Source organism: Chaetodon auriga, chromosome 7 (assembly GCF_051107435.1).
Source record: "Chaetodon auriga isolate fChaAug3 chromosome 7, fChaAug3.hap1, whole genome shotgun sequence".
In the NCBI taxonomy this organism is placed as follows: Eukaryota; Metazoa; Chordata; class Actinopteri; order Chaetodontiformes; family Chaetodontidae; genus Chaetodon; species Chaetodon auriga.
Window position 1 is genome coordinate 24,780,580 of NC_135080.1, and position 15,031 is coordinate 24,795,610.

Sequence of the window (15,031 nt, forward strand, 5' to 3'; positions counted from 1 at the left end):
CATACTGTTAGAACTCGATCAGCCACATGGTGGTTCTGTATTTTTCTTATTGTTAGCTTATCATAAAAAGACTAAAACCAAGAATGAATTAATCCTTCTGACAAGTATTGTCTGTAGCTCATTCCTGTCATAGAGCTCCATTGTTCTCTAGAAATTCTTAAAAACACATCAGTGAGCCACACTGGTGCACTGGGTGTTTGTTCGTTACTATGAACACACACACTGATGTTTAGTTTGACTCAGTCCAACATACACCGTCCTGCTGCTGCACACGCTCACCAGCACACCAAATGTATCATCATCCACAGCTTAAAGTTGTCCTGAACAAATGCATTATTTTCTCAAAATGATGTATTTGCGAGTCTTTTCAAACAGTTTGTCGGCTCTTTGGTGCTGGGAAGTTTGCTTACTGTGGGTTTATGAGAGATTTTTCCTTCTGCATACTTAATTAGAGTGAAGTTTATGGTCCAGAAAACCAAAACAATGAACTGAAAGATGATAAAACTCACTTAATAGCTGAGGGGAACTGCTGAGTTGGGTTATTCTTCTTGGTGGGTTCGTCACCTTGAGCAACACCTTCCACATTACACAAAGTCATTTGACCATTTTTTCATCTAAAAATATTTACTAGTGCAGCTTTAACCTTGCTGCTCATTAAACTTTTCCCACAATATAATCAATCTTCGTCAGTTTGTCTATTAAATGTGATTTGTATTGTTTTCTGAGCTGCTCTGACAGACTGTAGCATCAGGTCATGTGAGGCCACAGCCTTGTGTGTTTACGTACCTTGAAGAGTCATGAAGGGTGGCTCAGCTCCTTGAGTGCTCCCTTTATCTTTCTACATTGTTTTAGTTTGACAGTTGGGCCACTGAAGAAAGAAAGTTTGTGCATCTTTACTCTAAAAAATGAAAGAAGTGAAACGAGCTTGACTAGGTGCCCGGGTCTAAATCATTACAGACTTCCAAGATTTATGGTTGTGGTTTTATTGTGAAGACACAAGTCATTTCTGTGTGCTTCAGCCTCAGATTCAAGCCATATGTTGAGCTGATGAGACATCTACATCGATTCTTTTGACTGTCAGCAGATCAGGCTGATTTGTTGGACTTGTCCTTCTTGTGGATATCTCTAAGGATTGGACTGTGAATATGTGAAATGTGAACATCTGAGACGTATTCACAGCATTAATAAGAATGGCTAACAATGCTCGTCTCATTGTGGCCGGAGGCATTGCGTTTCAGGGCTGTCAGCCTGTCCCATTCTCATCAATGCGAAACCTCAGGAACGCCTCAAGCGAATTTCTCCACATTTGGCAAGAACATTCGGTTTGGACTCAAGGATGAATGCATTAGATTTTGGTGGTCAAAGGTCAAAGTCACTGTGACCTCAACTGATGACTTGACTGGTTGGCGGAGGCATACAACCGTGAGGCTCTAATTCAAGTTCTTTATCAATGCCTTCATCTTACTTCAAAGAGGCCATTGGAACTGTAGAAAAAACATTTTTAGTGGCCTCCCACACAGATATTGCACCAGTCAAATTACAGTTCCGACATTGTCTTAACAAAAATTCAGACCCCCAAATATCGCTAATGGGTGCTATCCCAGCAGAAAAACAAGTAAAAGCTTCTCTTTGTCCCACGTTTGACCAGTTAGTACACAGTTCAGCACAAACACCAATGAGATACTGATTGGTTTCTTCTGTGTCTTTTGTCCCACAGGCCAACCTGAATGACTCTCACAACCAGATGGTGGTCCACTGGGCTGGAGAGAAGAGCAATGTGATCGTAGCCCTGGCCCGGGACAGCGCAGGGGCCACTGGGCCCAAAACCAGTTCTGTAAGTGCACCTGAACCTGTCTGTGCATAAGAGACACAGGAAAGCCAAATTGGGCACAGCCATGACCTCTTATAGTCTGTTATAACCTCATATAGCGTCTTCGTCTTCCTTTTCTGTTAAAACTTTGTCACTACATTGCTTCACTAAATCAGCAGTGCAGCAGAAGGCGTGTGTTCACACTTGTCTAACATGTTTCTCATGTCTCTGGTGATTGTTTAGCCACAGATTAAGCAATCCATCTGCTATCTTGACACGCACACACACACACACACACACACACACACACACACACACACACACACACACACACACACACACTTGGAAAAAAAATGCTGAAAGCCTCAAGCACAGTCATTGAACATAACACATCTTTATCTTTCTCTTTTGACTTCCCCTCCTGGGCTGCTCTACACGCCATCAGCTTTCAGAACTTGCTTGAAAAAGTTGAGAGACAAAGAAATGTCTTTATTGATTTACTTTTGGTTTACTAAGCCCAGTGTTTGTCCAATACTAATCAGTAATCAATAATAATAATAAGACATCAACAACTGGACAATATCTGACTTAACATTTTGGGCCAATATACACCCAAATTAACAACCGGTGGAATGGTTAATATGTAACACCTCTGTTTTTTTTACTTTGTACAGCGTCACTGAGTTCTAATTATAAAGACTCTTCAAGACTTAAAACAATTTTTTTAAGTATACCTTATCTCACATATTCACCCACAACTGTAGAGCCAAATATTTTGAAAGAGTAGACATTTTTGAATGTTTAATTGTCTCCTGAGGGATGTAGCTGAAGCCGTTTAGTTAATTACAGATTAATGGAATTAAATGATTTCACTTTGGAATACACTAGTAATATCTTGTGGCTCTGTGTATTTGCTTGTTCAAAAGAAACTATGGACACACATCTAATTTTTCTTTTAGATTTTGTTCGACTTTTTTATTTTAAATTGGGATTATTTTCTATGAATTAAACAACAGGCCTGTATTTGTGGTCTATTAAAAAAGACATGATTGGACAAAGCAACCACGAACATACCATGTTCCTGCATCAGTAGAATAATATAAAATAATGTAGTTGTGCTTTATTGAGGTTGTCCAGAGGTTCAGACTAGTAATTTAGACTAAAGTTGCTTTGTCTTCTTTAGAAAAACTCAACAATTTAACTTGCATATCTTAATATCTGTATTACATTAATGATAATATTAACGTAGCAATATTCAATTAAAACCAAGAAAGAGAAATTATATTTGTTGAAAACAGCGGAATAGTTGGCCACGTATAATAAAACTGGCAAACTGCTGGTGGGTCACATTTGATAATGCTTTTGACATCTGACTAAGCACACTGAACACAACCATTGACAGCTCTGCACTATAGCTACTTAAAAGTACCCTGTGGAGTTTATTACCTTTAGAAGCGCAATGGCGCTGTTAATGAGAAGGTCCCTGCGAGTGACACACATTTCTGCCAATGGGTTCGCACTATTCCAGTGATCTACAGAGATAATGACAAACCAGGAAATGCCAGTAAAGGCAGGGAGGAAGAAAATGGCCAGCTAACAAACATGGATGTAAACAATCCAGGTTTTAAAATACTTAAAAAAGGTATTGCGAATGTTTTATGAGGAAGACATTACATTAAACTCGTTTGTTGGACCTAGTTACAGTGGCTACAGCTCAGCTAATTTACAGGTGACATTAGATTTAGTTCAGTTATCTTAAATTTTCATTTGCTAATCTCGTGAAGACTCAATCAGGTAATTGAAATAGCGACACACTTCTTACATAAAAATGATTAATTGTTCAGCCCTAATCTACATGCTGTGATTCAGTGCCACGGTTTCTGTACAGTTATCATGGACCGTAAGGTGTAGTCATTGACGACTCCCTCTTCCCCTCTTTGTCTCCAGGTTTATGTGTCCTATGACTACGGGACCACTTTCACGCTCGTCTCAGACAAGTTCCAGCTTTCAGAGGCCAAGGCCAAGGATGGCAGCAAGCAGGTCATCTCCCAGTTCTACCATAGCCCCGCAGACAACAGGAGGGTAAGTCACAGTCAGTGCTGCTGACAGACTAAGGTGTGCAACATGGTCGCATGCTCTTGAAAACAAATGAAGCTAACTGCTTCTGGGCAGTGAGGACGGGCACTGCTAAAGGTGAGGCTATGAAAATTAGGTCTATTGTTAATTGTCAATTATCCACTGCATGAATTATGAACACATCTAACACCAGGGACAGTAGGCAAGGGGGGAAATGTGTCATATAATAGAATTGAATGAATCCTTAGAGTTCCCACTGAATTCTTGGTAATGTCTCTCTCCAAGACACCTTTTTACTTAGTTGCTGAGCTAGACAGCTCTCAGAAGTGTCTGAGATGTTTTCCACTTGTTCCAAATTACAATGATGGAAGCCATTGTTCTGCTCCTGGGTAATGTTTTTGGATTTCGATTCTGTTGTTATACCTCTTCATCTTCAATTTGCTCCTCAACACAAATCTATCTTGGGGATCTACCAAAGGTTTGTCAAGTTGTTTGGACATACTAGCTTTTGTTTGTTCTGATGTAGACTTAAACTTAAACTTTTGGTCCTGAGCCTCTCTCAAACAATAAACTTTGAGTTGGCACTGTTGGACTGAACTCGTTCTAGAGACATTCAAGTAAGATATATAAGTAAGAATATTTTTTTGTGTACAACTGTACTTCTCATAGCTAGCGTGGAGGTAATGAGGACAGTAAGTCCAGATCAGTTCCAAGACCCTATTGATTCCGGTATGTGATCCAAAACAAGTGGGCAGAAAATAGACAAAAAACCAGGGCTGTCTTATGATTGCAGTTCTAGAGACACACAGAGTAGATGAAATGGAACGGAAGCTTTCTCACTCAGAACAACCGTTCTAAAGGTTGGTGTATGCTTGAAACAAACTGGCTTGTTTGACATGTCCAGTGAGGCTGAAGTCTGATTGCAGCTGTGAATGGCAACACTGAGTGGATAATTATTGGAATGGTTAAACAAACCTTAAGGAAAAGGCGACCTTATTCCCTCTAAAATTCCCTCTTAATGATAGGTGTTCCATTACTTTGCCATATCATCATTAACTTAAAAGATTTCAAATTTCACCAAGTAGTTGCTCGGTTGCAGAACAGCAGGGAACACAGCAGTGAACATAAAAGCTCAGTATCTACTTCTGAGGGATGTACATGGATTCACAGGCCAGAAGAGTGTCTAGAGGTCTGGCTGAGGTGGGTGGAGTTCAAAATGGAATACAGCAAAGAAAGTGGGCAGTCAATAAGAGAAAACAGACAGAGATGAAGTGGACTGGACAAATACTGGCTGCATAAAATCAGAAAGCACCAGGAGTCTCATGAAAAAGTGAACAAAGCTTCACTGTGTGAGCTGGTAGAGATGATTACACCTTTACAATACAGACTTTTAGAAGAACATAGGCTGCATCATCTTTCAATCACCACCAAATCAAACATACTTGTATAAGAGGTTTATTTCTTACCCCTGGTTTTTATCTTGTGCTACAGCTTGTGTTTTCCTTTGTGTTTAGTGTCTTTTTCTTTTGAACATGTTTTCTAAGCTTTGAATGCATGTGAAACTAGATGCTTGAGCCACATACTGCCAATCTAACAGGTTCTTTGTATCAGTCGAGTGAATCAGATCCAAGAGATCTGACCTGAAATGCATCCAGTCACGCAGAAGTTTCAAAACTGATCTGATACAGTCTAACTATTGTATCAGTTATTGTGCTCTTTATCATAAAGGGTCATGACTGAGTCCAGGTCAATTCCAAGACCCTGTTGAGTCCAGGTTGAGGTCTGAAAGTGGTGCCAAAGAAGTCTGTAAACAAGGACTTCATAAGAATGAATAGAGGCAAAGAAATCTCAGGAGTTTACAATAAATTCAGCTTCTCAGTGTAAAGAAACTAATTACCTGGTTCAATCAGTGTATTTTAGAGCAGTTGAACACTTAAAGCATTTGCACTTACTGTATTTGCAGCTAGAAAATGAACTAATCCTAGACAGTTCTGTTCAAATGGTACCCAGGACAGACTTTAACAAAGTGCCGGTACAAAAATAGACCTTCTTAATTGAGGAAATTAAACATTCCAGCACAATCCAGTGCTCCTGGATTCACTTGCTTCTTGGTACATAGCTATTATTCAGTATACTGCACTCCTCTGAACACTTGAACAGCCTCTGTTCCCACTGGGACTGAATTAGCAAAGCTCCACTGTACATTTGTGATCTGGCACCTCGGCTTTCCACTGCAACACTACGCTCGGATATCGCTGAAGCACCTGAGAAACACTTAAGCAGACAATTGCTTCAGTAACTTCTGTTTTCTGCTATGCTGTGCCCTGCTTACACGGAATTGAGCGGTTATTGGGAAGACAGTGACACAGCACATCAAAGTGAGCTGAGAAAAGTGGGATTAGCCCAGTGCAATTACATAACCAGGCTTTGTAATGGGACTGGGGAATGCAAGTGTTGATGGAGCACTGAATATGTAAGACTCCACATTTCTGTGTTTCTTTTTTCTTCTTGTTTTTTGCCTTATGTCTTGTTGTTCTCAAGTGTGTATTCTGCTCTTCTTCAGTACCTTTTTGTAGACTCCACCAACAACTACCTGTGGAACACCTTTGACTTCTGTAAGAGTGTCCAGGGCTTCTCCCTGCCCTTCAAGCCAACAGACCTGCTGCTCCACAGCAAAAGATCCAACCTGGTGCTCGGCTACGACAGCTCTCACCCAAACAAACAGGTAAAGACCGGCTCTACCTGCAGCAGCAGCTTTATCTTCACAGAGTCTAGTGTTGTTGTATTGTTGTTTTATGATCAAAGAATGACATGCATATTCATCTGTTTCAATGTATATTGACAGTTGCTCCACTGTGTTCGAGTCACTTCTTATTGACAGAGAGGCTTTTCTTCCAATTGTTATATGAACAGACTTCCCTGTCATCACCAAAGGTTTAGGTGAGAGGAGAGCTGTATATTTAGATAAAAATACAGTACTTCTACTACAATCAGAAGCATACATAAAATCACAGCATGACTTTATTCCGACTTTAATCAGTAGGAAATGCTTCAGTTTAAGCTTTGTTGTTCCTCTTGAGCTGCTTTGTGTCGTGTCTATGGAACCTAGAGGAGAAGCTACTGGTTGCTTATGTTTATGCATGGAAACTTTTTGGTTTCCTTGTCTTGAGTTCAAGAACAATAGCGCCAAACGGCTCGCCAATGTTCTCCTTGTCACATGTGTAAGAGCCAAAATGAAGGAATGAGCTTGACCTACATTTTTACAGTGCACCATCCCCCTCTTCTTCTCGCCCCCCCCCCCCTCCCTCCTCCTCCTGCTCACACCGTCTCTCTCCCCTGCTGTAGCTGTGGAAATCAGACGACTTTGGGGAGACGTGGGTGTTGATCCAAGAGCACGTGAAGACCTACTTTTGGTAAGACAACTGCTGTCTCAGCTCATGACGAGTACAGTCTGCATTGGAGGGTGTATGTATGGACTGTATGTGAGAAATGTCCTGAATATCGTGCTGCATTCAGTGGTACAGTGTAAATACAAACTGTCAGAAAATACCAGTTAATGCAGTAATGCTGAAAAATATATTTCGTCGCAGCTCTTAGGTGGTGATGACTTGCAAAATCCTGTTCGTATAAGGTTCAGGGTGTTAAATATTATTTTATTATAGCTGCATAGTCACCACAAAAGGATTAGAAATCACAATGAGCTGGTTGCCAAATGTTTGGGGCACAAGGCACCGCTGATTATCTCCACATTCACAATAATTGAAGTAATTCTGTGTCCAAAAGGTCTCAAATACTAATATTTTTGCTCTGATTCGTTTCAAAAACTAAATAAAGGAATTTCAAATTTAAACCAAATCTGACTGATATAACTGTTTATTTTTCATTGACAGACATGGATTCATGTGCTGTCACATATAAATTTAAATATGTTTGACCATGATGACCATAAGGAACCAAAGTCTTTAGAATCCATCTTGACATCTTTGAACTATGTCAAGTGATTTAAAACAATGGTTTCTTTTTCTTTTACCGTGCATTTGGATTCAGATTTTTTTTTTTCTGTTTTCATGCGAAGACTGTAGTGTTTGAACATATTTATGTCTAGTGGTGATAGACTGTGTGTATCTTTTGGGAAGAGAAAGTGAATTATTTAAGTTGCTGAACAGGACCAGACATGAGAGCTTTGAAGTTTCATGCACATGTACAACATTCTCAAATCCGTGTTGGCCTGAATATCACACGGTGAGTTCATGAGACTGGCTTATGTACACTTAGCTGAATATACCTCCTGTGTTGGGTGAGTCCAATTGCTGCTTACTTAGACCACCTGATGTTTTGCTTTCTATTTTATGGGTTCTGGGTTGTTTCACTGTAAGGGGAGGAGGCGTGCCTGTGTGCATGCCTGCATGTGTAAAATATCAAGTATTCATGACCAAATACGCGACAATCAAGTTTAAGCTTGAAGTTTAACGCACACACACACACACTCACACACGCAAACTCATCTTATCTGTTTCATCAGGGCTCTGTGGGTGAGGTTTTATCAGATTTGACTGGCAGTGACCCACCAGCTGTTTTCACATTCTCATTCAGATATTGTTCAGATTTTAAGTATTGATATGAAAGTATTTATTGGAAGAGCGTCAATTTAAAAAAAAAGAAAAGAAAAAGATAGAAAAGAACAAAAAAAAATCTCAAATTTGAACTAACCAAACGTGATGCAACTTTGACAGAAACGAGTGTGTTCATGTAGGATTCCATCACTCAAAAGTAGCTGATTGAGAAAATTATTTTTCAGTACCTACAAAATAATTTCTACTGAATCCACCATGCTGGCGGTCTTCACAGTGGACAGAATTAAAATGAAGGCATGATTCAGCCCTCCAGTTCCTCTTCTGTAGGAACAGTAGCAGTTAAGTTGAGCAGAAACAAATTTACTTAGCTTGGGCGGCAGAGGAGATCAAAGGTGATCCAGATTATCTTGGATCATAGGGAGAACCCAGCACCTCCTCTGTATGCTGCTCATAATTCATTGGTGCTTAACTTTGAAAGTACCTGAAAGCCTAAAGTAAATCAGTGATCACCCACATTGAATCCCTGGAGTGATGGCGTACTTCATCTTGACATCTCACACCTCTCATTTGCAGACACAGAGGTTGCTGCGTGCAGTATATCTATACATTGATTAGTGACAGCTGATATGACTGGTCTGTGGTGACCATCACTGAAAGAGAAGCTGCTAGCTGAATGTTTTATCTCTCCTCTCTTTCGTATTAGGTAACAGATTTCATAGCATTGGAGCTCAGAGGTCAGATCTGAGAGTCGCTCCTAAATGTTTTATAATCACACACTCGAATTTCACTTGCATGTAAAGTCAAATGGCCACGCTCTAGAGGCCGGCTGTCATGAAAGAGAGCAGCTCAACAACAGCAAGCTGAGCTGATCAAAACACTGTGCAATTAGAGAAGGATCAGATTTTGGTTTGCTTTATTTTAGTCAATACTGGTCTATTAAAATATGTCAGGATCAGCTCTGATACCCATCCTTAAAACCATCATGCCATCATTATAGTTTGCTGGAAAAAAATGTTTGAACCTGATCCGTCAACATGGAGGAGGAATACTTCTTGTCTACCTTAAGTGTTCACGCCAGTTCAACCACAATTCTGACAGTTGGCCATTGAACGCTATTGTGCTTTTAGCAAGACTGTTCATACACTTTAATATCAGTGTTTGGCTAATTTGTAAGTTGTTGGAGGGAGACAGCCATTGCTGTCTTGTCTTTATGGTGTTTAAAGGTATCTTTTAAGTCACTTTATGAGGTGAAGGTGTTTATTAACTGTTTATTGGGCCGTTCCCTGCTCTGGCTGGTTCATGCTACATCTTGTCACCCAGGCAGAGAGCCCACTGACAGGCGGGGGATTAGCAACACTCATTTCATCTGACTGAGACTCAGATTACTCAAAACGTCTTGAACTCTCTGCGCTGTCCTCTGAGACCATGATGGTGCATTAGGATCTGTTGTTCATAATATTAGGAGGTTTTTCCACGTCAGCTGTTAATTGACATTATTGATGTGTGTGTATTACATCCTTTGTTCAATTTGTGCCTGGCAACTTAGAGATACCCCTCCAAACTGGTGTTAATATACGATGGCCCTGCAGTTCGGGCAGGATAAATGCCATTTCTGGAAATGACTCAAACTGCATGAAGTGCAATGAATGTGTTTAAAAAAGTACAAACTATTAATCCATGAAAGTGCGAATGTGTAAAATGTAAGAAGTGGCCTTCCAGCTTCTTTGTCCTCATGGTGCCGATAATTGCTTAGATAGATGGATAAACAAATTGGGTGTGAATTATTTCCTTTTAACCAAACGCAGCATGACTCACTGCAGTCAAAAATAGTGCTTCAGCTCTGGGATTGATTTGTTTTATAACATAAAGAGACCAGTAGCATTTGCATCTGAACAAAAGAAAAGGTCACTTTGGCCGTCTGATTGTGTTACTTTAAATGAAAGCAGTATAAGAGAGTGCTTAAGACTGTAGAGCAAACAGTGACTGAGGGAGAATGAGGAGACAGCACCAAACACCATCAGACCACTCTGATGTCTGTTAAATGATGAATGAATATTCAGGTGAATAAACGTCTCCCTCCTCCTGTCTCTGCGTCTCCTCCTGTCTCTGAGTGGGTGCTTGATGGAAGCGCCGTTGGACAGATCACATGGAGCTGCTGGTCTCCCTCACCGCTGCTCTTTGGTGAAGCTGAATTGCTTTTTGCTCTGTGAATGGGATTTTCTCACTGATACAAGAGAACACATATGATCTGTCAGCACACGCCCACTGAACACCTCACTAAGAACAGGCTCGCCATCACAGAGTAGAAACACCTGATTTGAATACTGAACAAACCCAACAGGTTATTTGTCTTTGATAGCCAACTCTTTCTCATACTGAGAAAACCAAAGCATAGTGAAATGTATTCAGGACAAACATGTGGACTGAAACTCATATTCAAATCTGCGTGTGTTTGAAACATCAAATGGAACAAAAACAAATTTACACAAGTCAGGAGTGCACATCAGAGCACCAAGGTTTGGGTTAACTAGTTCCTCCTTTAAGTGACTACAGTTGGGTGGTCAGAGTCAGACAGCAGGTTGAAAGTGAAACACTGTGAGACAGTTGGTAGGAGAGGGTGATGGAGAAAATGGGTGGAGAGATGGTAGAAATACAGTCATCGGTGGAGCAGGTTTCTTTTCCCTCCGCGTGCTCCACTAAAATCCATGCGGTATATTTTACAAAAGCATGACTTTGACTGATGCTGCTCTTCATTAAGTACCGGTCAGCCTCCTCCCATTTGAGGAGATACTTGCACAAACTTTTAGCCTCTTTGGCAGGAACACCATTCCTCTCATGTTCATCCCTCCTGTTCTTCTTGTTTTAATCATGAGTGCCATTTCAGTGACTTCTACATACTGCCACATGCTGTTCTGGAGGGAAATGAAGCAAACACATTAAATAAGCAGTGCCTCCTTTTTTATTTACTTCTTTTGTACATAAGGTTAAAATACGGGAGATTTACGGAATTATATTTAACGAGCGGACAGCGGGAGAGAAGGGTAAATTACAGGAGAATTCTGGGAAAAACAGGAGGATTGAAGTGGAAGCATTAAAATGAGTTGAGAAAGCAGATGAACTCAGCTGGTGTAAACAAGTGTAATTAGGAAAAATATTACTAATGTGCTCATTTTAAGCCCTGTAGGCAGTCAAATTGTCAGTGTGACAGTTTAATAGAAAGAGCTGGCGAGCAGGTGAACTGTTTGCTGATTAGTAAGAAGGGAAAAAGTCTTAAAAGAGCAAAGAAAGCAGTTGAAATGTCATTTGACAAGTAAGCACTAAATGCAGTTTAAGTCTGAAGTGTAAAAGAAGAAAGCAGTTGAACTGTCAATTCAAGTGTCAGCTGAAGGAGATTGGATGGAACTGAACAGTAAAGGTATTGACATTTCTGCTGAAGTTGGAAAGCTGAAGTGTTGTGATGAAATTCGATGTCTTGTAATTTCAGTTGAAGACAGTTTCGTTGACTGCCTTGAATCTGGGTTGATTTTTCTTTTTTCAATTATCAATCTGAAACCTTTGACCCTGTGATTTCACTGTAAACAAATTCCTCCTCCCTATAAAAAGTCTGTTTGATGCAGCTGAATCCATTTCTAAACACTGATTCTCCCCAGTGTGTCCACATTTTTGTACACGCCATCAGTCCTCATTACTCATTGATGAAAACGAGCTCCAATATCCTTAATGAATTCAGGAAGCGCTGCTCAGGACAGCTAGGTCAGCTCATTTATTTAAATGATGAGAAAAAATTCTGCTAACTTAAACACTAAAATGATGGAAGCTTCATATTTGTAACTATGCATCAGATTTTTAGAAACACATCATGGCTCACGTCTCATCTCAGTGGATATAATTAGTTCACAGATCAGGTCTCCCCTTCCTCCTCCTGTCAGACAGTTTCTGTACAGGTAGATGAAGTGAAAATGAGTGAAAAGCAAATCATTGGCTGTGTCCATCATGCATTCAGGCATGCACCCTGCAGTCACTCTGAGCTTCTCCAGAAAGACCTGCTAACAGCAGTGCAACCCAAAGACCACATGGCTTCATGCCTTTAGACCCCTAGGGACCTCATGTTGGCATGCACATTTAGAAATATAGAAACAGAAATGTCATTAGTTTTGTGACTAACGGAATGTTGATTTGATCAGTAAAACACAACCTTAATTCTATTGACTTGGATGTTTTTGTGACACAGCCTTACCTGGTCAGGTATGACCAGGAGCGTATGGCGGATTTTGTTAGCTAATGTTAGCAAGCTTAAGACTCTCTGGCTCTTATGTACTGGCTTGTACTTCTGTTGTGCTACGTTAAGCTACTCACTGGTTATATGTCAGTGTTTTTTTAATGCAGTAGTCACAGGAGACTTCAGATTGTACGTCCTTAGACCACACGAGTTTTCACCTCACTTCATTCCAGCTGTCGTTGTAGTGTGTGTTTATTTGCCCCCCCCCCACAGCAGATGTAATAAAGATAGCTGTGGCTAGCTAGCACTGGCCGACCGTGTGCGTGCGTGTGTGTCTGTGTGTCTGTGTGTGTCTGTGTGTGTCTGTGTGTCTGTGTGTGTGTGTGTGTGTGTGTGTGTGTGTGTGTGTGTGTGTGTGTGTGTGTGTGTGTGTCCAAACTTAAAACACAAATTCCATCCTTTTATTTTCCTCCAGACCTCTATAATTTTTTTTTCTTGTCTCTGTGCGCTTATGAATCCAAATCACGAAGGTTTGAGGTCAGCTCAGATGTTTCGCTTAAGTCGAAACTTGTGTGGATGCATCTTTTCATCAGTTCATGCTACATAGAGCCAGCTGACGTCCTCTCATGTCTCAGTGTTGACTTACTATGTTGTCTCTCTGTGTTTGCACTTTTCAACATGCAGTCCTCTAGGCCTGCTTGGCAGTTTAACAGCAAAGCTCTGGTAGCTGTGTTGTCCAAATATTCTTCATAACCTACCAAGCACTGTTACTACTGCAGCGCAGTTGTTAGTTTTGTAATCCTGTGTTGATAGATTTCCTGATAATTTAGCCATTGATGGTATTTAGCAGTCAGTCAGTCAGATCTGATGAACTCTGGTAAATCTACACCACTGCAGTGGTAGCTTTGCCAAGAGAAACTGCAAATTATCTGAGGACAAAGGCAGCACAAATAAAGATTGATCTTAAACTCTCCCCCCTGTGGCTCCATCCAATTTGGGTCTAATCCTGTTTGTTTTGGCTTTAGCAAGGGGGTGCTACTGTTGCCGATCAGTTTTAAGGCATTGAAAGCCAAAGAGACTCAAGCATGACTCTCAGCCTGCTGCTGGACGCATTTAAAACCAACCAGTCTGATGAGTTGGTCCCCCACCCAACTCCTAATCCTCTGATCTCACTGCTTGGAGACAGACTGAGTGGTAAAATCCTCTGTGTATACAATGAAAAGTCCAATCCCTTTTCCATATGGATCACAGACAATGATACAAATCCTCCAGACAGAGTGATTTTAAATGCATTGAAACAAAGAAATAAAGGGAACAAGAAAAGAAAGATGGGGCAGAGGGGGAAGGTTACCAAGAAAACACACGAAAACAAAGGACTAATTACTGCGAACGAAAGCAAGTTCAACATTGCCTTGTGAAGGTTTTTTGTTTCGTAGTAAAAGACCAATTGACTAGTTTACTATGAAGGCATGTTGACTGTGAACAGGGATGCACATCAATCAGGTACTCAGGTGAGTTCCAGGAGATGGTGTTTTGTCCTCATCCTGTACATAGTGTGGTTTTCCTGCTGCATGGTAGATGATGAAGATGCACCTCCCAGTCCCTGGTTGAGCCTCAGACTAGCTGTCTCCATCCACAGGGCTTTGGGTCAAATGTCTCTGCGGTCGTCTTTGACAGGTGAACGTCCATCAGGGCTGAGAGACGAATGTGTGACGGACAGGATCTGGACCTGGTTTTTATTGTGTTGAGATGAGAGAATCCCCTCTCACATGCTGCACTGCTCAAAGGCAGCATAAGAGACAATTTCACCACCCTGCTGAAGTTGGACTAACAGTTTGGATTGCTTGTATTTATTATTTGGACCAAGTCACGCACTAAGGACGCTGCCGAGCGTTGTCCTGCTTGTTTTAAGTGCATCCATTCTCTCTCAGTGGATCTCTGTCGAGTTGGAAGGTGGTTTTTTGATGTCCTTCGTTCCATCAAGGAGTCCTTGAACCTCAGCAGACTGTAACTTCACTCTCAGCTCCCTGCTGAGTTTGTGCGATGCTCTTGTGTTCCCCTTCACGTCAGTGTACACCTTCAACATTCACTCCTAGCTGCTTCAATGAAGCAAAATCCTCAGCAGAGGAAGACGTCAGACGTTTGAGTTTAGCCCTATGAGGTAATAAAGAAACATTACGCAGAGCTTGCCGTTGTTCATAATTCAACTTGTTTTTGTATTCAGCAAGTGGGTGACTCGATTTTTCAGCTTGACTAGCTTGTTTGCTAGCAGTAGCTTGTGCCGCATTCCTGTGTGACTTACTGTTTTGTTTTTATCAAGTAATGGATGATTGAACTTCTTTCAGCCTAAAG

At 40.9% G+C, this 15,031-nt stretch overlaps 1 protein-coding gene across 3 annotated transcripts in view; it reads left to right on the forward strand.

The window, feature by feature from the left end:
* sorl1 (sortilin-related receptor, L(DLR class) A repeats containing) overlaps positions 1-15,031 on the forward strand; it is a 95,674-nt gene that overhangs the window by 15,446 nt on the left and 65,197 nt on the right. For all 3 annotated transcript variants that reach the window (XM_076734622.1, XM_076734623.1, XM_076734624.1), the window contains exons 2-5: positions 1,718-1,834; positions 3,758-3,892; positions 6,450-6,611; positions 7,232-7,299. In XM_076734622.1, coding sequence (XP_076590737.1) covers positions 1,718-1,834; positions 3,758-3,892; positions 6,450-6,611; positions 7,232-7,299 — 482 coding nt within the window. The remainder of the gene's footprint in view (positions 1-1,717; positions 1,835-3,757; positions 3,893-6,449; positions 6,612-7,231; positions 7,300-15,031) is intronic.